At 34.0% G+C, this 21776-nt stretch overlaps 2 protein-coding genes and 1 pseudogene across 3 annotated transcripts in view; 1 reads left to right on the forward strand and 2 right to left on the reverse strand.

The window, feature by feature from the left end:
• LOC143619340 (oxysterol-binding protein-related protein 3A-like) overlaps window positions 1-21776 on the reverse strand; it is a 216926-nt gene that overhangs the window by 104013 nt on the left and 91137 nt on the right. The window lies entirely within an intron of this gene.
• Window positions 1179-8240, forward strand: LOC143619337 (plasma membrane ATPase 1-like; annotated as a pseudogene). Its single transcript, XR_013151172.1, has 19 exons — window positions 1179-1537; window positions 1627-1746; window positions 2391-2489; window positions 2566-2703; window positions 2800-2934; window positions 3546-3725; window positions 3807-4013; window positions 4563-4802; window positions 4887-5009; window positions 5435-5539; window positions 5634-5778; window positions 6068-6229; window positions 6323-6561; window positions 6654-6686; window positions 6764-6845; window positions 6925-7085; window positions 7175-7387; window positions 7461-7642; window positions 7801-8240. The product of XR_013151172.1 is annotated as a plasma membrane ATPase 1-like (transcript).
• Window positions 8551-19884, reverse strand: LOC143619336 (uncharacterized). Its single transcript, XM_077091285.1, has 12 exons — window positions 19792-19884; window positions 11190-11274; window positions 11043-11094; window positions 10939-10959; window positions 10804-10857; window positions 10644-10694; window positions 10372-10437; window positions 9993-10049; window positions 9442-9480; window positions 9226-9342; window positions 9037-9129; window positions 8551-8945 (listed from the first exon to the last, which is right to left on the reverse strand). The coding sequence occupies exons 1-12, from the start codon at window positions 19877-19879 to the stop codon at window positions 8727-8729; spliced, it is 942 nt and encodes a 313-aa protein (XP_076947400.1). The 5' UTR covers window positions 19880-19884; the 3' UTR covers window positions 8551-8726.

A 21776-nucleotide genomic window follows, 5' to 3' on the forward strand; every position in this document is an offset into this window, starting at 1 on the left:
TTGTATTACATATATACGATAATGTGTTTTACATACAATTATTAGTGTCGTATTTGCATATATTCAATAGTGTGTATTGGATAATGCAATTGTGTTGTATTGTATGCAATAAAAAGTGCGCAAATATGCACTACAGTACTACACCGACAAGGTTTTTTTTTTTTTTAGTATCAATATCATCTTATTAGAAGGAGGAAAGAAAAAAAATCACAAAATATTTTTTTAAAAATAGTTAAAAATAATTCTTTAGTAGTTCTCTAGTTCTCTCTTTAAAAAGAGTTCTCTCTAGATCCCACCTCCTTATAATATAAATGATTATAATGATCATATATAAATATATATTATTATATATTATTCTTGCAGTTCAATTTTCTCAAGTCTACATTTAACTAGGTTTGGTTTTCGGTTCAACGGATAAGTGCTTGGATTTTAGACAGTGAGCATGTAAGGTTCAATACTTTAATGTATGGCTGCATCAAGCAATCGTCACAAATCTTTATATCGGCTACAAGAAAGTATTAAAGTAATTTTTATTGTGGCAATTTTGTCCAAAAAATGGCGGGTATTCAGTGTTCTAAAATGATAAACGAAATCAAACTAACTAAATAAACGAAAGCATACTGACACGTTTAAATTCGATGCTTTTGTAACTTTAGTGGAACATCTTTAATGCTTACATGACATAATTATTATATTTACAATTCATTTTATAAACCAAACCCATTTTCATTAGAAAAAGGAAAACGCTAACGAAAAGATTTAAAAATGTTAAATACATATTTCAAACATCGAATAATCAAACAACAGAAGTATAGTAATAACCGAAAAATATCGTTGTATTCTAAGGTTGTCAAATGGCGCCAAGTTCACTAACCTTCAAAACCGGCTTCATTTGAACCGGTTTGTTTGCCGGTGTTATGTTCACTTTGCCGGCTTTTAAGAATAAACAAGTACATGTACGGCCACTTGTCACACTACACTGCATAAGTTAAAACTTAAACTAAATTAATTTAATACTCTTTTATACTTAATATATTTTTAGAAAATATATTTTAATAACCCTTAGAAAATACGGGTCTCGGTCCCTTTTCTTGTCCTTGTTAAAAAATTATAGAATTAAGAAATATGTATATTTTTTTTAAAGTTAATTGTTAAGAAATGGGATGAAAGCAAGAATGATATGTGTGTATATATAGTTGGCCTGCTTCAAAACAAACACAAACACAAAAACACATACATCTATACATTCATTCATTCAACTTTTCATGTTAACAAATTTGTGTTTTGTCTTCTACACCTTCATCTTTTGAAGCTTCTAAGTTCTAAGGTATCAATTACATTACTTGATTCATTTCGAAGAGTTTATAGTGTAAAATATAAAAACTTGGTTAAAAAACAGCAAAGATTCGGATTCAAATTATGCTCATGATCTAAGCTAGTAATTTGCACAATGCAGATACCAGAGCAAAACGAAGTCGAAAAAATGGATGACATGTCAATCGCGCTAAGTGCAGTCATCCGAGAAGCCATTGATTTGGTATTGCAAAGATTTATCATATTAAAACTACGATCTTCAATGCTTTGATCACATCATTGATGCAAACTCTCAATGCTTATTTATTGCAGGAGAATGCACCAATAGAAGAAGTGTTTCAACACCTTAAATGTACTAGAGAAGGTTTAAACTTTAGTGAAGTTCAAGAGCGCTTGGATTTGTTTGGGTACAATAAACTTGAAGAAAAGAAGGTACTTTTATAACTATATAATATATATTAGAGCTGACAAAACATGCCGTGTTGTGCTAAACAAACCATGTTCGGTATAACAATTGAACCTGAACACGACACGTTTAAATAAATGTGTCATATAGTTAAACAATAACACTGTCATGTTTATACACTTTAACACGATTAAATGTAACTAGCCCATGCATAAACTGAATGACATGACACGTCGCGCCATGTTTAACGCAAGTAATTATAAGTTGTTCAATAACAAGAATTACATGCCACGTTTAACATGGTTAAGGAATAATAACACTCGATTAACATGATAAAATAAAAGTTACTGAATATTATGATCCATATTTAATTATTATATATTTAAATATTTGTAAAACTACGCAGTTTTAATAATATTATCATAAACTTTGTCGTGTCGACGTATTTAACACAATATGTTAAGCAAGCAATGCATGCCAAGGTTAAGCAAGTTGAACCTGTTTATGTCTAGAAACTTGTTTACCCCAAACAATAACCTGTTTAACTTTGTTTAGAGTCATGCCGTGTCAACAGGTCGATGCTGGTACTACTATTTTAAGATTCAAAGTTCAAATTATGTTATTTATTTATTTATATTTTTTTTTGTGAATTTTGTATTTTTTTATACAGGAAAGTAAAATTTTGAAATTTTTGGGATTCATGTGGAATCCATTGTCATGGGTGATGGAAGCCGCAGCTATCATGTCTATCGCGCTTGCACGTGGAGGGGTAACTTCTCATTTTACTTTCGTTTTCTTGTTCTTCACTTGGTTTTCATATTCATGTGATTCTTGATTCAACTCAGGGCAAGGCTGCTGATTATCATGACTTTGTGGGGATCATTGTCTTGCTCGTTATAAACTCAACGATAAGTTTCATCGAGGAAAACAATGCGGGAAATGCAGCTGCTGCATTGATGGCCCGTTTAGCTCCAAAAGCAAAGGTTTCTTGTTTCATCAACTCGTTTAATTAATTGTGTTTTTTTTTGCTTTAAAGAAAGTACGAATCTTGATCCGAGTTTTGAACTCTTGTGGTTTAGGTTCTTCGTGATGGAAAATGGAGCGAAGAAGATGCTTCGTTGTTGGTTCCAGGCGATATTGTCAGCATCAAATTAGGAGATATTATTCCTGCTGATGCTCGTCTTCTAGAAGGCGATCCTTTGAAGATTGATCAGGTAATCTTTACTACTTTAAACCAAACTAGATATCTAAACATTCAAAATACTAATTAAACTAATTTACTACTTTAATCCCTTCAACGTTAATATAACTCGTTTCAAAATTAACTTTCAATAACCTTCTGTCATGAAACCGATCAAAATGTGCCGAATTGAATTTGACCTGACTCATAAATTAAACAAACACAATTCAAAGAAAGTAATATTTTAGAATTAAAATACACTAAGATAGAACACTTTCAAAAGGGGAATCTAAACTTGATATATTTTTGAAACTGAAAACCGTCAATTATATGCCGAAATATAAAACAAAAATAAGCATTAGGCGGTTGTTTGGGATTCCTTATATTTACCTCCTTATGACTTATAGCAAACTTCTAACTTATAACTTATTGCTATACTGCTATAGCAAACTTCCTTACAATAAATAAAATTAAAATCCAAAAAAATATATGAATATTAGAAACGAAAAATGTAAAATAACAGTAAATAAATAATTAATTTTTATAAAATATATAATTGATTTTTATAAATAAATAAATACCACCACTATTTTTGAAAGTAAAAATTTATTTTTCTAACCATGCATGTATATTGAATATGCATAGTCTGCACTCACCGGAGAATCACTACCAGTGACAAAGAATCCAGGAGACGGTGTTTACTCCGGTTCCACTTGTAAGCAAGGAGAGATTGAAGCCGTTGTTATCGCAACCGGGGTCCATACTTTCTTCGGGAAAGCGGTTCATCTTGTCGAAAACACCACTCATGTTGGACACTTTCAGAAGGTTTGTCATGAACACAGTTCACTTCTTAAGTGGCTACAACATAGGACATTATCTTTATGTTTTTGTTTTTGTTTGTACCAGGTTCTAACGTCGATTGGAAACTTTTGTATTTGTTCGATAGCTGTTGGTATGATAATCGAGGTTATTGTTGTCTACGGTATTCACCAGCGGGAATATCGTGTTGGAATTGATAACCTTCTTGTTCTGCTGATTGGCGGGATACCCATCGCCATGCCAACGGTTCTTTCGGTTACAATGGCCATCGGTTCACATCGTTTGTCTCAACAGGTAAACCGAGTGAACAAGCAGAGCCGAGCTCAGCTTGTTTTACTTACATGAGCTTGAGCTTGGCTTGTTTCAAGCTTTATTCTCAATCTCAAGCTTTACTAGACTCGTTTATTACTTATTAATTAATTTATATGCATTTTTATTTATTTCATATATATCTGTTGATTAAAATAATATATATTATTTAGTTACTTTTCTCGTAATTTTATGTATAGTAATAAATATAATACAAATATCTAATAAATACTACAAAGAAAACCTGTATAAATAATATGATTGTTTAAGCTCGTGAGCCAGCTCGAGCTCCAACTCGACTATTGAGGCCAAGCTTGAGCTCGATTACTAAGCAGGCTTATTTCCAGACTCAAGTCTGAGCTCATTTAAGCTCAGCTCAATTTGAGATTTTAGTGACCAAATCTCAAGTAGCTCATGAGCGGCTTAGCTTGATTACACCGCTATGTGGATGTGCATATTGAAAGAAAATGACAAAGTGGTATTGTTTAAAGTTCATGATCTAATCATTTACTCGGATATGATTTGAACAAACAGGGAGCTATCACGAAAAGAATGACTGCGATTGAAGAAATGGCTGGGATGGATGTGCTATGCAGTGACAAAACCGGTACACTGACACTCAACAAGCTTACAGTTGACAAAAACATGATCGAGGTCTTTGCGAAAGACGTTGACAAGGATATGGTCGTGTTAATGGCTGCACGGGCTTCACGGCTTGAGAACCAGGATGCGATCGATGGTGCTATCGTTGCTATGCTTGGTGACCCGAAGGAGGTACTATTGGTTATGGATTTTTGTAAACAAGAAAATAACATAATTTGATAATTGGATTTTGATTTTTTTTTTTTATAAATTTAGGCCGGAGCTGGGATTAAAGAGGTCCATTTTCTACTGTTTAATCCAACTGACAAAAGGACTGCGCTTACGTATACAGATAAAGCCGGTAAAATGCATAGAGTTAGCAAAGGCGCACCTGAGCAGGTACAAACATTGTTCTAAAAGTATGTGAGAAAACATTGTACCGAAAACCAAAAACCAAACCGACTTTTACAAGCTAACTGAACCCAACCCGTAAAAATAAAAATTCATCGTCTTTTGGTATGGATTTATAGTAAATGCGCGTTAAGCCCAAACATGTAACCAGAAATTAATAAATGGTCTAGCCCAAATATTTTAAACCAAAGTATTAATTGAGAAATACTTCTAGGCCCAAAGTTATGAATAGAATCGAGTCCATCGAAAACTGAAAAGCCCAAAACCGAACGGTGTCATAAAAACCCATAACTAAATTTTCTGTTCTTGCTTCGGTGTGAGGCTGTGAGTCCAGAACCGATGCATGCACACCCCTACTAAAATGTAACGCTTAACAATTTAATGCCACTGAATCTTTTGAAAACATTGTGCAGATACTCAGTCTTGCACACAACAAATCAGAGATTGCGAACAGGGTACATTCGATAATCGACAAGTTTGCAGAGCGTGGGCTTCGGTCCCTTGGAGTCGCTCGCCAGGTGAATCAGTTGTTTCATCACGGCTCGATTGTTAACTTAACTTCCTATATTAAAATCCATCTCTTTTGTTAATATTGCTTGGTTTTTGTTGCAGGAAGTGCCAGCCGGAACCAAAGAGAGTCCGGGTGGCCCGTGGGAGTTTGTGGGCCTTCTTCCGCTATTCGACCCTCCACGACATGATAGTGCTGAAACGATCCGGAGAGCTTTAGATCTTGGCGTCAGCGTTAAAATGATAACAGGTACTTCTAAAGTATATATGTCACATATTAGTGACAATTAATGACACGTTCAGGAACATGACATGAAAAAGAACAGGATTTGGATTAGCAAGTCAACTTGAACACAACCCGTTTACAAAATGTGTCCACTCAAACGCGGCCCACTTAATAATTGGGTTGACCTGTTAACCCTTCAAGTTTTCTTTTTAAAAGTTAATATTTAGATATTAAAGATAAAAAATTGTCAAAATTTATGTTAAAGCCGTCCAACCTGACTCGATTGACACCCCTATTTAAACTATGATTCCAGGTGACCAACTGGCAATTGGCAAGGAAACCGGAAGACGGCTCGGAATGGGGACCAACATGTACCCGTCTTCAGCACTGCTAGGTGACAGTAAAGATGGGTTTGGAGCTTTGCCGGTCGATGAACTCATCGAGAACGCCGACGGTTTTTCAGGTGTCTTTCCTGGTAAGAACTAAGAACAACATAAGTAAATAACAATCTTCATAACTTACTAAAACATAACATGATTATAAAAGTTACCATGTCTTTTACATGCAGAACATAAATACGAGATAGTTAGAAGATTACAAGCCCGAAACCAAATTTGTGGAATGACGGGTGATGGTGTAAACGATGCACCCGCTCTAAAGAAAGCCGATATCGGGATTGCAGTGGCAGATTCCACAGATGCAGCTCGTAGTGCTTCGGATATTGTTCTAACTGAACCTGGGTTAAGTGTCATTATTAGCGCGGTCCTAACTAGTCGGTCGATTTTTCAAAGAATGAAAAATTACACAGTAACTGTCTGTCTGTCTGTTTGTCATTGAAAGCCTTGTGTTTTGTAGTGTTAGTCTTTTAAACTAATCATGTTTCTTATTTTCTTTTGTAGATATATGCGGTTTCTATCACTATTCGTATTGTGGTGAGTGTCTCAGGTTTTACTTTAAAAAGTTGCATGTTTGACCTTGGCGTCCGAGAGTTGGCTTTTTTCGCGTGCAGCTAGGTTTTATGTTGCTGTGTGTTTTCTGGAAGTTCGATTTCCCTCCATTCATGGTTCTCGTGATAGCCGTCCTAAACGATGGTATGTCGAATAAGCGCTTATTCGTGAGTCGTGATCACTTTGTCTAGTCAAACATACGTTGACTTTTTCTATCGTCCAGGTACGATCATGACCATATCAAAAGATTGAGTAAAGCCGTCTCCAATTCCCGACAGTTGGAAGCTCACGGAAATCTTTGCGACCGGGGTGGTTCTTGGTGCTTACTTGGCACTGATGACAGTTATTTTTTTCTGGTTAGCATATGAAACGAACTTCTTCCCGGTATGCTCTTTGACTAAATGTTTTTTTTGTTAAAACCAGTGAGCTAGACAATTTTCAAACATTGGTATGACTTCCAACTTCTTATGCAGAACATGTTTAGTGTCAAGGATTTCAACTCACATCATCGTAACATGTCGGTCAAAGCCGAGTCAAAGGAGCTAAACGAGATGATGGCATCGGCTGTTTATCTACAAGTCAGCACCATCAGCCAGGCGTTAATCTTCGTGACAAGATCTCGGGGCTGGTCCTTTACCGAGAGGCCTGGGTTTTTGCTTGTAACTGCATTTTTTATTGCTCAACTGGTAAAACACTAAAAACTTACTTTCAACTTTTAAGCCTCATTTGTGTCCTTTTAATATCTTTTTATGTTTCCAGGTGGCGTCGATTATATCTGCTCATGTGACGTGGGAACTGGCCGGAATCCGGGAGATCGGGTGGGGGTGGACCGGGGTAATCTGGTTGTATAACATCTTGACTTATATGTTACTTGATCCTCTCAAGTTTGGTGTTCAGTATGCACTAAGTGGAAGAGCTTGGGGTCTAGTTGTGGAGAAAAGAATAAGTTTTTAGTTAATTTCAATCAAAATTCGGGATAAACAGGTCGTGTTTGTGTCAACCTAAATATATTAATTAGTTTCTTATTTAAGTTCACAAGTTTGACACGTCAACGACCCGTTTATCACCCATATACTGATTAACCATTGTGGAATTTGTAGACCGCATTTACAACGAAGAAAGACTTTGGGAGGGAAGCTCGAGAGGCAGCATGGGCCACAGAGCAACGCACGTTGCATGGGCTCCAGTCATCGGCTGAGCCAAGAATGTTCGGAGAGCAAGGGACATTCAGGGAGATTAGTGTGATGGCTGATGAAGCGAGACGAAGAGCTGAGATCGCACGGCTCAGAGAGCTTCATACCCTTAAGGGGAAAGTGGAGTCTTTTGCTAAGCTAAGAGGATTAGACATTGATGCAGCCAACCAACACTACACAGTTTGACTGGATTCCTAATCTTGCATCTTCATTTTCATATTGTTGTTCCTTTCCTTGATTAATCGAAATTTCTTAATATTATCTTACACTCGTGTTCCCTTGAGGCTTGAGAGAATCTATGTATGTTTATTCTTTTGTTATTCCCCTCACTAGTTTTGATGATTTGCACACCATTAAAATTCACATCGGATATAAAGGAACGTAAAATCTCTAGTGATATCAAATGATATCAAATCTTTTCAACGAAAGTCAAGGCACGTAAAATCTCTAGTTTAGGCTTTTGGCTCTTGTTACTAGTCTTTCTAGTTCACTTTTTCACCAAAAATTGTTATGTTTCATTTCAATCAGTTCAACCCTTATATAAAGGAACCTGTTTGGTTTGTTTAACGTACGAATTGCAACTCGTAGAAAAAGAACATTCACGTTCTTTGCCGAACCTTTGTGTCTTATCTAATTATTGATCTCACATAAATATATATTAAATACTTTATAGAAACTATATGTGTCTTACTGATATGCGAAACATACGAATCTTATAGAATTACACAAGCTATTCATAAAGAGCAAACATTCATGAAAAGATAAACCGTAATATCGTGTTATGGGTGACGAATAGCATTTACTTAAAGATCTTGTTTTCCACCTAGCTTTCTCATGAAACCATAGGCATCCACAATGAAGGTTGATGACGTGTTGATTTTGTTGGAACCGGATTTTCAAGGGTATTTTGATCACTTAAATATGGCACGATGTACTTCCTCATATCGTCATCAGTAATCTCAAGATGCCCTCCAGACACATTTACAAATTTGACCTTCCCTGCTTCATCCAACGTCCTCAAACCGATCCAGTCTTCGATATAAAGTTTTGTCTGTGCAAGGTACATGATTAAATAAAATAAAGATTTTGGGAATGCACGTATGAGTTATACTATACAGTTCATGAATATATGCATGATGTACCTCTTTTGGTGGAATGATTGCATCCGAGGCCGCATCACGAAAGTATCCAAACCAAGAGGTTTCTTTGGGTATCAAAGCTGCTTCTTCATCAAACTGTAGACATTTCAAGACACGCAAAAGCATCAAGATCTTTCTTTAACATTTGTACTTCGTGCAATAAAAGTTATATGTAACGACTTGGAATCTTACCATTATAAGCACCAAGTTTTGCAAACTAGAGAATCTTTCTTTATAAGTAGCATTCTTTTCAAACTCATTGTTTAGCTTTGGGAGGAACTTACACCCTTTCCGATACGCATCAAGATCCTATATAACCACAAAAAAAAAAAAGAATGACACGTGATTTCTAATATCTATCGCATATCCATATACTTGTGATGAATGCATAAACAAATTTTTACTCACAGTTAGGAATTTGGCGTAACTTGCTGGAGCTAAGTTTTCCTGTACAAGCAACATCATGTTTAGGGGCTCAATCGTGTTGGGTTGATGGGTTGGAATGTCAAACCCGAACACGAACCATATTTTATTTGTATATAAACCTTAATACCAACCAACGCACACTTAAAATTGTGTAACCAAAACACGATCCGTTATGAAAAATGGGTTGGTGAGCAATAATCAAGTTATAAATGTGTTAATTGAGTTGATAAGTTATGAAAAATGGGTTAAATGTGTCACAAACGAGTTAGTGGGTCGATATGCTTAGCTAAATAGGTTAGCGAGCTGTTTCTCGTTTAATTAAACGAGTTAAATTGGTCAACGGGAACACAAGCTGCTTTTTTATTTTCTTGTCGTGTTGTGTTCATGTCGAAAATTGCCACCCATATGTTTCAGGCAAATGCCAACATGATTAACAAGAAATTTGATTAAGATTTGAACTTATTTGAATTTAACTAAGCACAATTTAGTATAAATGTTACATTATTATGATGCATCATGATGTAAAATCTAACCTGCATTTCCTTGCTATAAATCACACTCTTCAGCCAAAAACATAGTAAATTTGTAGTCTGCAAATCCAAATAAAAAGAACAAATATATTTTGTAAAAGAGACTGGAATTAATACATCTTAGTGTTGTAATTACAATGGATGATAAGCCTCAGTATATAGAAAACCGAAAACCAAAGACAAGACCTATCATGGGTCCATGGATTAAAGACGACTAAACCCTCATAAATAATATTAAGCAATTATAATCTAAATCTAAATCTACATTAAAGTATATATGAACAGAAAGCTGGAAAACATTTTTGGTTATAAAGAGAAAAACTCATTGGAAATTAATAAGTATAGGTATACAAGTGTATTTGTATAAAACTTTGAAACTTACATCACCACAAAGTGGGGATGCTGCTAACCCGGCTTGAGGACCCGCTACTGATATGTAGTTCTTCACCTGTTACAGAAAGAAAGACGATAATAATAGAATCAAAACTTTTTAAAAGAGTGGGATAATTATAACTGCTAGACAATCAAGATCAAATTGTGTATTCATGACACGGGTATGATTCCGCTTTTGCTTGTGTGCAAGAAATGATTCAGTGCATGAAGCACAAGCACGTCGGCTCCTTACCAGAAATGAAAAACAAAAAACAAACTTACCGGAGGGGCGCTCTCACAAAACTCAATAACTCCTCTGCCGACTATGTTACCCTGCAAAAAAACCACAACACTTGATTAACTTTTCACTCAAACCTTGTCTCTTTGACATATTCATCTTATATAAAAATGCCATTATTATGAAGAAACTGATCATTTTCACCTGGGAAAGTCCAACTATATTATAACCTTGACTGAGCTCACTCATGCTCTTCACCTGATAACCGGAGAAAGTATATGTGTGCATTTAGAAACGAATTGCGAACAAAAAGTATTAGGCTTCGATCGGTTTCATTACCTTCTCACAAGCTATCTTAACCTAAACACAAAAATTCCAGGTCAAAAACTATTTGATTACATGAAATATTATCAAAACATATATAGATAAACATAAACCTGTACCTGGTCCTCAAGGGGCATAAACCAAGAATCCCACTGTCCATCTCCAATTTCTCTACACATAAATAAGGCAAAAAAACATGTACTTATTATTAATCCATCCTTTTTTTTGAATAAATTTTTAGGATCACGCGTTAAAAACAAGCATACACGCAATATCCTTGAGCATTAGACCACTCGGTTAAAAGATCAGTGTAATGCGTGGCTGATTTTCCGGTGCAGCTATCTCCAATGCCTATATATAACAAATAGTAACGTGACAAGTTAGAAACTTGAAGCACATGCATTAGTTATACAAAATGTATAATACAATTAGGAAGATTTGCCTAACAAGATTCATTTTGTTTAAACAGACATCTATAATATTATATATAGGTTAATAAATCTGCTTATATCTTATATTAAATGAGATTGTGGAGGATTATAAACGTAGAAATCAGAATCTTCTTTTACTGAAACTTGATTTTGCAAAGGCTTACGACTCCCTCAACTGGATTATCTTTTTTCTATCATGCATTTCCTCGGTTTTGGGAGCAAATGGTTGATGTGGGTTCGAACTTGCTTGCTCTATGCAAGAGCTTCCGTGTTAATAAACGGGAGTCCTACTGAAGAATTTTCACCTGAAAGTTCTCCGTTAGGGAGACCCGTTATCTCCGTTTTTGTTTATTTTAGCAATGGAAGGTTTATATTTGGCAATTGAAGATATGGCTTTTGCTGGGATAGGTGAAGTAGTTTGAAACTTCTCATCTTTTTTATGCCGATGATGTTATTATTCTTGGAGAGCGGTCTCTGAGAAATATCAAGAATACGGTTATGACTTTAAATTGTTTTTATTTCACTTCGGGTTTAAAGCTAAATATTCATAAACCAAAGCTTTATGGGGTGGGATGGAGCAAAGGGAGGTGGTGTCCTTCGCAAATATTATAGGTTTTAAACCGGATAATTTACATTTTTTGTATTTGGGTCTTCCCGAGAGAGGGAGAAGGGGGGGGGGGGGGGGGGAAGATGGGAAGTATTTGGAGTTCGGATTTTCTTGTGAAGAAATTTAAATCTAACTTGTCGAAATGGAAGGCTAATCTTTTATCCATAGGGGGAGATCAACCTTAATCACTTTTGTGCTTCGATCCTTGGGGATTTATTATTTTTGTCTTTTCATGTTAGGAAAATGAGGAAAAACGGAGATGGCATTGGGTTAAGTGGAATTCCGTTTTGGCCGATAAATCTAAAAGGGGTTAGGGTGTAGCTAGTTTGAAGAATGTTAATCTTGCTTTGTTATATAAATGGAGATGAAGATTCGTTAACAATCCAAATTCCTTGTGGGTGAGGGTTTTAAAGGTGATCTGTGGCTTGAAACTTGAGCAATATGGCATGTCTCGTAATATAAAAGGGAATGATATATGGTCTCGCGTTATTAAAGCGGTGAATAGTTTAAATGATAAAAAAATTTTGCACCTCTCAGTAGGCCTGTAATCGAACCAAGCGCTCGGTGAACTATTCGGCAGATTGTTTGTTTATGTTCGTTTATTTAATAAACGGACAAACATGAATAAAAAATTTGTGTTTGTTTAGTTAAGGAACGAACATGAATACATGTTCCGTTCGTTCATTTATGTTCATGAAGCGTTCGTTTATTTATGTTGGTTTATGTCTGTTTATTTATGTTTGTTTATGTTTAACTGAAAATAATTAAATATTATATGGATGAGCCATCTACATAAATGTTTTATATTTGTTAATTTATGTTCATATAAGTTTTTTCATTTACGTGTGTTCATTTACATTTGTTCCTGTATGTTCGTTTATCTTTGTGCAGTTATGTACATTTAGTTTTAAACAAATGAACATAAGCGAACACAAATGATCATTTTTTAAATAAACGAACATGAACATAAATATTTGTTCGATTAAGTGTTTGTGTTCAATTAAAGTTAAATGAATGAACATAAGCATGCCCTTGTTCATGTTCGTTCGATTCGTTTACTTTCTTTCATTAGTCACATTGATGAATACATCAACCTCAATCTCTAAGCTCTGCCAATTTTATTTGTGTTCGTTTGTGTTCGTGAACACATTCATTACCTTAATGAACGAACATGAACATAAAATCTCGTTCGGTAAGTGTTCGTGAAAACATTATTTCCTTAACAAACGAACATGAACAAGACCTTATTCGTGTTCGTTTAGTTCATTTACAGCCCTGCCTCTCGGTCATTCAAAAAAGGTGTGAAATGGAAATAACACATTGTTTGGACTTTGGAAAGACATTTGGACCGGAGAATCCTCGTTATCATCAAGATTTATGAGAATCTTCAACTTTGAGGTTAACAAAAATTGTTTTTAAGTGAAAGGTTGGTTAATTCTTCTTGGGTTTCGAATTGGAGAAGAGAGTCGAGAGGTGGGGTGGAATCAGAACAACTAAATGATTTGGTAGAGGTTTTGTATGAAGTTACTTTATCAAACTTAAATGATCATTAGGTGTGGGGATTAGACCATGATGATAATTTTTTTGTCAAAAGTGTTAAAATGTTTCTTGATCGGAGAGAGTTACCAGATGCGTCTTCTCGTACTAGATGGAATAAGTTTGTTCCCCAAAATGTTAACATTTTAAGTTGGCGGTTACTAATGGATAGATTACCAACTATATATAACCTTTTGGCCAAAGGTGTTGATATTCCTTCCATTCTTTGTCCTATTTGTTCAACTTGGTGGAAGCTTTGGATCATGTATTTGGTAGGTGTCTCATTGCATCCAGATTATGAAAAGCGACAGAACATCAATCAATCAATCAATCATACCCAGTAAAATCCCACCGACAACAGAGCTATAGGTAGGGTCTGGGGAGGGTGGGATGTAGGCACACCGTACCTCTATCCAAAGGAATAAAGAGGTGGCTTCCAGAGAGACCCTCGGCTCTAAGAACATGTGTATGAAGCAAAAAAAAGGAAATCAAAGTTTAACAGTTATATAAAAAACTACTACTAATTATAATAATATTAATAAAAAGGTCACAGTTTAACCGCAATATAAAAGCTAATAATAATAATAATAAAATATGTAAGGGAAATACCATTATGGTATGTGACCTAAATAAGTTAAGTCTAAGCCCTAAGGTATTCAATTCTCTCTAAAAATCCTTAACTTTAATTCTACTTCTCCACGAATTCCTATCCTCAACCATGTCCTCGGAGAGGTTTAGGTCTATCAAATCATGTCTAATCCTCTCATCCCAAGTCAATTTAGAAAAACGACAGAACGTTGGTTAGAATTATATTTTCCTACCAATTTGTTAAAGATTGCTTTCACATTCTCTCCGTCACATTTCCAAGTGAGTATTTACACTCTCCTTTTACGTTTTTATGTCACATTTCCAAGTGAGTACTTACACTCCCTTTTTACGTCACATTTAGCAAATATGTTTTAATACCTCAATCCTCAACCCATGATTCTATAATCATATGTTTATATTACTAATTTCTCGATTAGTGTCTATGCCTCTATATAACTATATGTTTATGTGATGTTAGGGTATGGCGTCATCTTCATCCTCTCCCATCCTAGTATATTGGTTGTTACCAAATAATACGGATCCTCAAGTATTTATAATATATTTTCAATGATTGTTGTAATTGTCTATTTACAAATATGAATTGTGATTTTGCCTCACATAATATATGTATAAATATCAAGTGTATTCCTCACCAACATATTGTTAAACGAAGTTATTTTTATGCATACTACAGGTTTGATTATAGGTCGACTTATCAAGGTTTGAAGGCACACACTTAGTATCTTTATGAATAAATTTTGTTGTCTTTGTTTTGGATATTGTATTTGAAGTTTAAATTATTGTAGTTGAGTTTGAATGAAATGAATTATTTAATTATTGTCACATAATATTGTCATGTGTTCATGAGCAATCAACGTCGCGTCCCGACATGTTCCGTCGTCTTGGTCAGGGTGTGACATTGACATTTGTGGAACCCAGGAGTGGTCTAGAGCTCTTGCCTCAAGCATGGAAATTATGGAATTGAGAAGCCTTTGTTAATTTGCCAACATGTTAATCTTGGGTGGGGGAGGATCGATAGGTATGGCTATTGGATGTTTTTAATGAATTCCTGGTTAAGAGCTTAGAGAGGGTCATGACTAATGAGATAGGGCTGTTCGGGAATATGTGGTCGGGTGTAAAAATTGGGTTCCTATAAAAGTTGGTATCCTTGCATGGAGGGCTGAAATGAAGAGATTACCGACCTTCATGTATGTAGTGAAACAAAATGTGGCGGCACCTTCGATCGTTTCTCCGATTTGTGGGGTAATAGAGGAGTCGACATAGAATATCCTTGTGTCGTGTTCTTTTTCATAAGCTACGTAGCAATCAATCTCCCAATCGTTAAGGTCCCGTCCCTTTTTGCTTTAATTTTTTCGGAGATATGAATTTCTTTTAATTTTATTGTGTAACCTATAATCTTTTTAATCGGTTTTTAGTTTTGTCGAAACTATTGGAGGTGTCATATGTGTTGGGTTAGGCTGAGTGTACTGGGCGAGTATATGGGCGAAAAAGGGGCGATTTTTGGATGGAACACCGCCCCCCCCCTCCGGCGATATTTGGGCGAAATTGGGCGGGGGCGGCTAATATTTGTCGCCCGTTGAACTCAAAAATAATAATAAAAATTAAACTATATATATATATGTATAAACATACACCCTTCTTCTCCATTTTATATCCATTTTATATACAAATCATACCCAATTTCTTACAAAAAATAAACAAAATGAATCCTAGAAACAACCCGAACCAACCGAACTACCAATTCCCTGCTTTCGGTCAAACGTATGGTTCGCAATCGAGCCAACCGAACCAACCGAACTACCAATTCCCTGCTTTCGGTCAAACGTATGGTTCGCAATCGAGCCAACCGAACCAACCGAACTACCAATTCGCTGCTTTCGGTCAAACGTATAGTTCGCAATCAAGCCAACTGAACCAACCAAACTTACAACGGAACCAACCGAGCCAACCAAGCTATCCGTATCAACTTTCCGACCCGAACCTAACCATGTACGCCAACTTTCTCAGCCCCCAAAACACAATGCCGGCGTTCGGGTCTACACCACTGGAGTCGGTACCGGATACGCAAACGTCACGGGCCTCCGGTTTAAGCAAAAAATCGACCCGTAAACACAAAAAAAAAAACAATTGAGGGAGACGATGGCGCAACGTGATCCATACAAGCATTGAAACGAGGAGGAGGAGGTGGCCCTTGCAAGGGCTTGGATTAACATCTCGGAGGATCCCGACGTCGGTAAGTTTTTTAATATTAAGTATTTATTAAAAATGTATTTAGTGTTTATTAAAATATATACTAATTGTTACAAATAAATTTAATTTGTAGCGAATATTACAAATATTAGTTTCTTTTTTTTATTTATGTTTTTTTTTCTTTAGTTATGTTTTTTTAATATTTTTAGTTATGTATTTTTTTAGGTATGTTTTTTTTTTGTATTTTTTTTTAATTTTAATGCATTTTTATTTAATTATTTAAATAAATTGGTTTTTATTTAATTAGTTTAATTATAAAAAGAAAATAATAAAAAAAGACACTGTGGGCCCAAATTGTAGCCCCTACACCATTACACACCAAAAACAAATTTCCACTCCATGCTGACTGGGCGCCACGTATCACAAATTGCCCCCAATTATAGCCCATCCACTACACATAGCCTTAGTTGTTTCCTAATACTTTTGTTGGTCGTACAAATTTAAATATAAACAAATAACAAACAAAAGATATTGTATTTTTTAAAACTAAAGAGAAAAAAAAGTTGTAGTTAAGATTTCTTTATATATATATATATATATTACTAGGTTAGTTACACGTGTAGCACACGTGTTTAAATAAATAAATTTATTTTAATAATAAGATAATGTTAAATACAAAAAAATATATTCAACATATATAAAGAGATATTATACGGTAAAATAAATTATACATTACACAACATGAAAATTAAAAGTTAGAAAATTCATAAATAAAAAATATTTTAGTAGTTTCATATTGTTTGAGCTTTTAACTCTAGATAATGCAACACATAACTCGCCACGAGTTAAAATAAATTGTCTAAAAAAACTAACAATCTGTAGTGAATGACCTTAGCTTTTATTAGTCTTCATTGCAAAACTAAAATAAAGTGAAAATTTCGCTCTTTGAAATTAATCATTTTATCTAAAGGTGTAAGATTTTTCTTTTTAATAATAATAGTGTGAGTTCCAGTATTACTTCTGGATATGAATTCCGCTTCTATAACACGGTTATCATATTGTATTTTCACATATGTTTTAGTTTCATTACGTAGACCATTAAAGCATCATCACTTCAACATCGTCTTTCAAGATTAACCTATGACTTGACAACCTTAGATTTTGAGGCCATTTAAAACATTAAGAAACTATTACTTTCTTGTAATGTATCATTTTATGTCTGAAAGATACCCTCTAAGTAATGGTAATATTTTTCATCTCCCGGAAAAATGGATAACAAACATTTTCTAATTTATTGAACGACCTTATTTTTTGGTGCAAGTATAACTTGTTCACTAAGAGATCTATATTTTTGAAATCTTTAAAAATAGAAGGATATACAAAGTCAATTTATCATCTGGTTAACAGTGTGTTAATGCGTAACATTTGTATTCCTAAGGTAAGAAGTTGTTTTATCTTTTTGAAAAACCAAAACATGTAGTCTAGTGTTTATATATTTTTGTTGATTTTAAGATGATGAACTTAACATAAATGATAGGTTGATTAAATAGTCAATTCAAAAAATAAAAGTTGCAAATGTCTCTTTTTTTAAATCAACTCGTGGACCGAAACTCATTCTAATCACAAACTATTTTAACATGAACCATGATTAATACTTTAACCGGTAATAAAACCCGCTCGTTTAAATTAACATACACTAAGAATACATCAATAGTGAATTTGTCTTTTAAGGGTTTAAAAGAAAAAAAATTGTAATTTAGCAAATATCATATATATTTAATAAGTTAAAGTTTATTGAAACTTAAATTTTAAATTAATTTTTTCTCTTCATCCAATAATATCATTTCTTATAAAACCTCAATATTATATACTAATATAATATATTTAAAATCTCAAATTTTAGAATTATTATTCAAACTAAACATGAAAATTAGTTACTTATAAAAACCTAATATTGATAACTAATACAATATATTTATATAAAATAAAGTAATATATTTATGTTAGTATTGAAATTTTAAATCAAGAAAGAATTATTAAAAAGAGAAAAAAGAAAGAAAAATAAAATAAAAAATTGTTAATAAAAAAGAGAAATATCTTTAATACGAGTGAAAGGAGGAAAAATTTTCAAAGGGTCACTCTGGTAATGACACGTGACACTTAAAAAGTTTTGTTTATTATATAGTATATATTGATAGATTAGTTTGCACAAAGAAATATCCGTTAATGAGCTGAAGTGTTTAAACTTTAAATCCAAACATGTTCATAAAATAAGCATTTTTTTATTACTTTTTTAGATTTAGATGGGCCACGAAAATAGACTTTTAAAAACATGTACAATAAAAAAAAAATAAGGGCACGCATGTATTTTTTACTTTCGTCTTCATCGTCCAACTCCAAACAACAACCGTTGGAGCAACCACCGCTGTACCAGCCAGAGAAAAAAGCACTGATTGATTATTGACTCATCATATACTAATTAATGCATACGACATGCCTTCAACCACGACATTTCGGCAGGCAGATAGTGGGCACCGGCCCACTCTAGCCAGGCCTAAATCCGTATATATGCAATACACGAATTTTTTAAAGACACAACTTTTTATTACTAGTTATATAATATTAAATATGTTGGGTCAAACTTGATGGGTCGGGTTAGCCGGGTGGGAATTAGTTCCAAACTTGTAGCAGCAGGGGTTTAATTTTGTATGTTTATTTTGTTTGTGGTTTGTTAGGTCTGGAGGGCTACATTGAAGGGGCGGTTTTTGACATGTAGCGCCATGTCATCATAGGGACGATTTTCATTTTAAGGCATAGTATTTTGTAGCCCAAACATCGCCTGAAAATAATAAAATATTATTATTTTCAAATATTTGGCGACAAATACATGCCCTCTGCCAAACAAAAATTGAGCGGGGGTGGGGTTCATAGCGATGTTGGGGCGATTTTGAGAATCGCCCAAAATCGCCCCACCACACGTAGTCTTAAGAGTAAAGTTGTTTGTGTCAACAATTGGTCTACATTCTTTCCTCGTGAACAGAGAAAAGAGAAACAAGCCACCTTCACCAAGTAACATCTTTAAATCAGGACTTGTTAACGATGTCTTCTTCTTTCTACTCCAAATTCCTTCACTCAAGCTGGTATCATCAACTTAACCGCGTCGAGAAAGTGGGGTAAGTTGATGAATTATTCCTTTTTATACATTGGTATATATTAACCTAGCATGCTCGTATGGAATAAAGTAAACATATTTTATCCTTTTCTTTTTGTAAAACATTTGGTTTAATGGTTTTCATATTAACAAGAAGTCGATCAAGCAACAAATTATATTCAAACTGTGTCTTGTATTATACAAACATTGGATTCTAACTTTGTGCAAGAATTTTTATTAATATTCTCAAATCACCTATCATAACATGATATATATATATCAAACACAAACAGTAGAACAACTTGTGGGCTTTGCATACATGGAGATAATCAAAGAGGACTTACCATGAAAGACAACAAAGGGGATGCAATGTGTGATTAGGGGGAGCAAAGTGAAGATGACAAAGAATGTTGCAAGTGTAGCAGACGCCATAACTCTATAAATGAGGATGATCAAAAGCTAAACAGTTAAAGCCCTTTTATACGTACATGGTGCACGTTTTACGAGTCAAAGTTGGTTTACAACGTGATAATTGTTGGTCACGTTTATACATGCATCATTTAGGAAAAGAAAAATGAACGTCCTTGTTAGATGGTTAATTAACTGTTTGTTTTAAAATGTAACATGAAAATTAAAATTGCAATATAGAAAACAGATCATTTCCCGGTCAATAATAATGCACAGATAGATCACTTGTGTTAACAAATTGTGGTGAATCATTTGTGTTTTGTTTCTTACACAAAACCTATAATTGTGTCCCTAGACCCGTTGTATTTGTATGAGGTTTGCCAATTAACGAGTGGTAAATCACGAAGATGAACGTCTTCGTGGGTCGGTGAATTCGTGCATGGGCAATTATTATAATTTATAACATTTAAAATTAAATGTAATATGTAATAATCCCTCCGTCCCATTAAAAATGTCCATATTTTCTTTTTTATTTGTCCAATTAGAAATGTCAAGTTTTAAAATTTATTAGTCAATTTCCAAGTGTATCTTTAAACACACACAACTAATAATAATAAAATTTTTGATGAACCACTCAATTTCCAAGAGCATTATTGTTATTTGGTAAACAAAAAAAGTAATAATTCAATCTATCATTAACTTTGTGTTTTTCAAACCATGACACTTTTAATGACACGGAGGGAGTATAAATTATTTGTGCTATTTGAAAATTTAATATTAATTAAATATAATTTATTTGTAAGGCGTGTGAATTTGATCTAGTTAAGTACTTGTCATAACTTCTTGTTGATTCTATAAGCTTAACTAACTTACTAACACATGTCCAGTCCCATTAAGACGCGAGATATAGTAGGTTCAAACTAAGTTGTTATAACCTAGTGTGAGCTTGCGTATAAACTAATGTACCCAAAAAGAAAAACATAAATATCCGTTAGTAAATACTGATATTGTTGGAGGGGTCGTGCAACAAGTATTCAAGTTACAGGGTTATAATATGATAATACTTAAAAGTAAATAAAGGTGGCAATAGGGGTAATTTGGTAATATTCATTACAGGTAGCAAACAGTCATCTGGGTTAGTTAAGTCTAACAGAATTGGGGATTAGGGTTCAGTTTTCATTTTTCAGTTCTTACATTCACAATTCATCTTGTACTCTTTCTCTAATTCTCTTTGAATTAGGGTTTCATCTTGTAATTGTTTTTCTCTTGTTTCATACTGTAAACATACGATTTCGTTTGGTGAAAAAGATTGAATCATTTAGCTTCCGCTTATCTTCTTAATTCTGCATCAATTCTTTGGGTGTTCTGCAACAGATATATTATAAAACACCGCTAAATATCGTTAATCTCTCTTTAGTAAGTACTATAATAATTAAACACCATTAATGAATATTAGATTTGTAAAGCTAACTAGCTAAGTACCAGGTGTAGCTAGTGAGGAGGGTAATATCATTTGTTTTTAACAGTGGGACTATTGTAGCAGTGTTCCTTACCATTTAAGGAGATGACAGTGAAGAAAACTCTCAATTGGTAGATCGGGAGAGGACGTAGTGTATATTAGTTAACACCTACTTGAACCATTATAAATCGGTTATGTCATCTCTATCTCTAAACTCTTTACTTATTTGCATTTACTTTTAAAAGTTGTGAAAAGAGTTTAAAAAAAAGTAATTAGCTCATTAAAGCCTATTCAACCCTCTAGTTTTTTACACAATATATATTATTTTATTATTATGATTACTCATTCTTGTAATGTTGTTTATATAAATTAACACTTTAATATTTTGTTTTAAGAAAATTATAGAAGATGTATATAAAGAGCGGATAAGTCAAAATATGCTAGGAATGTATAGGATTGTGG

Source organism: Bidens hawaiensis, unplaced genomic scaffold, assembly GCF_021521415.1.
Source record: "Bidens hawaiensis isolate Kalapana, Puna unplaced genomic scaffold, B.hawaiensis_p1.1 tig00002423_1, whole genome shotgun sequence".
Taxonomy (NCBI): Eukaryota; Viridiplantae; Streptophyta; class Magnoliopsida; order Asterales; family Asteraceae; genus Bidens; species Bidens hawaiensis.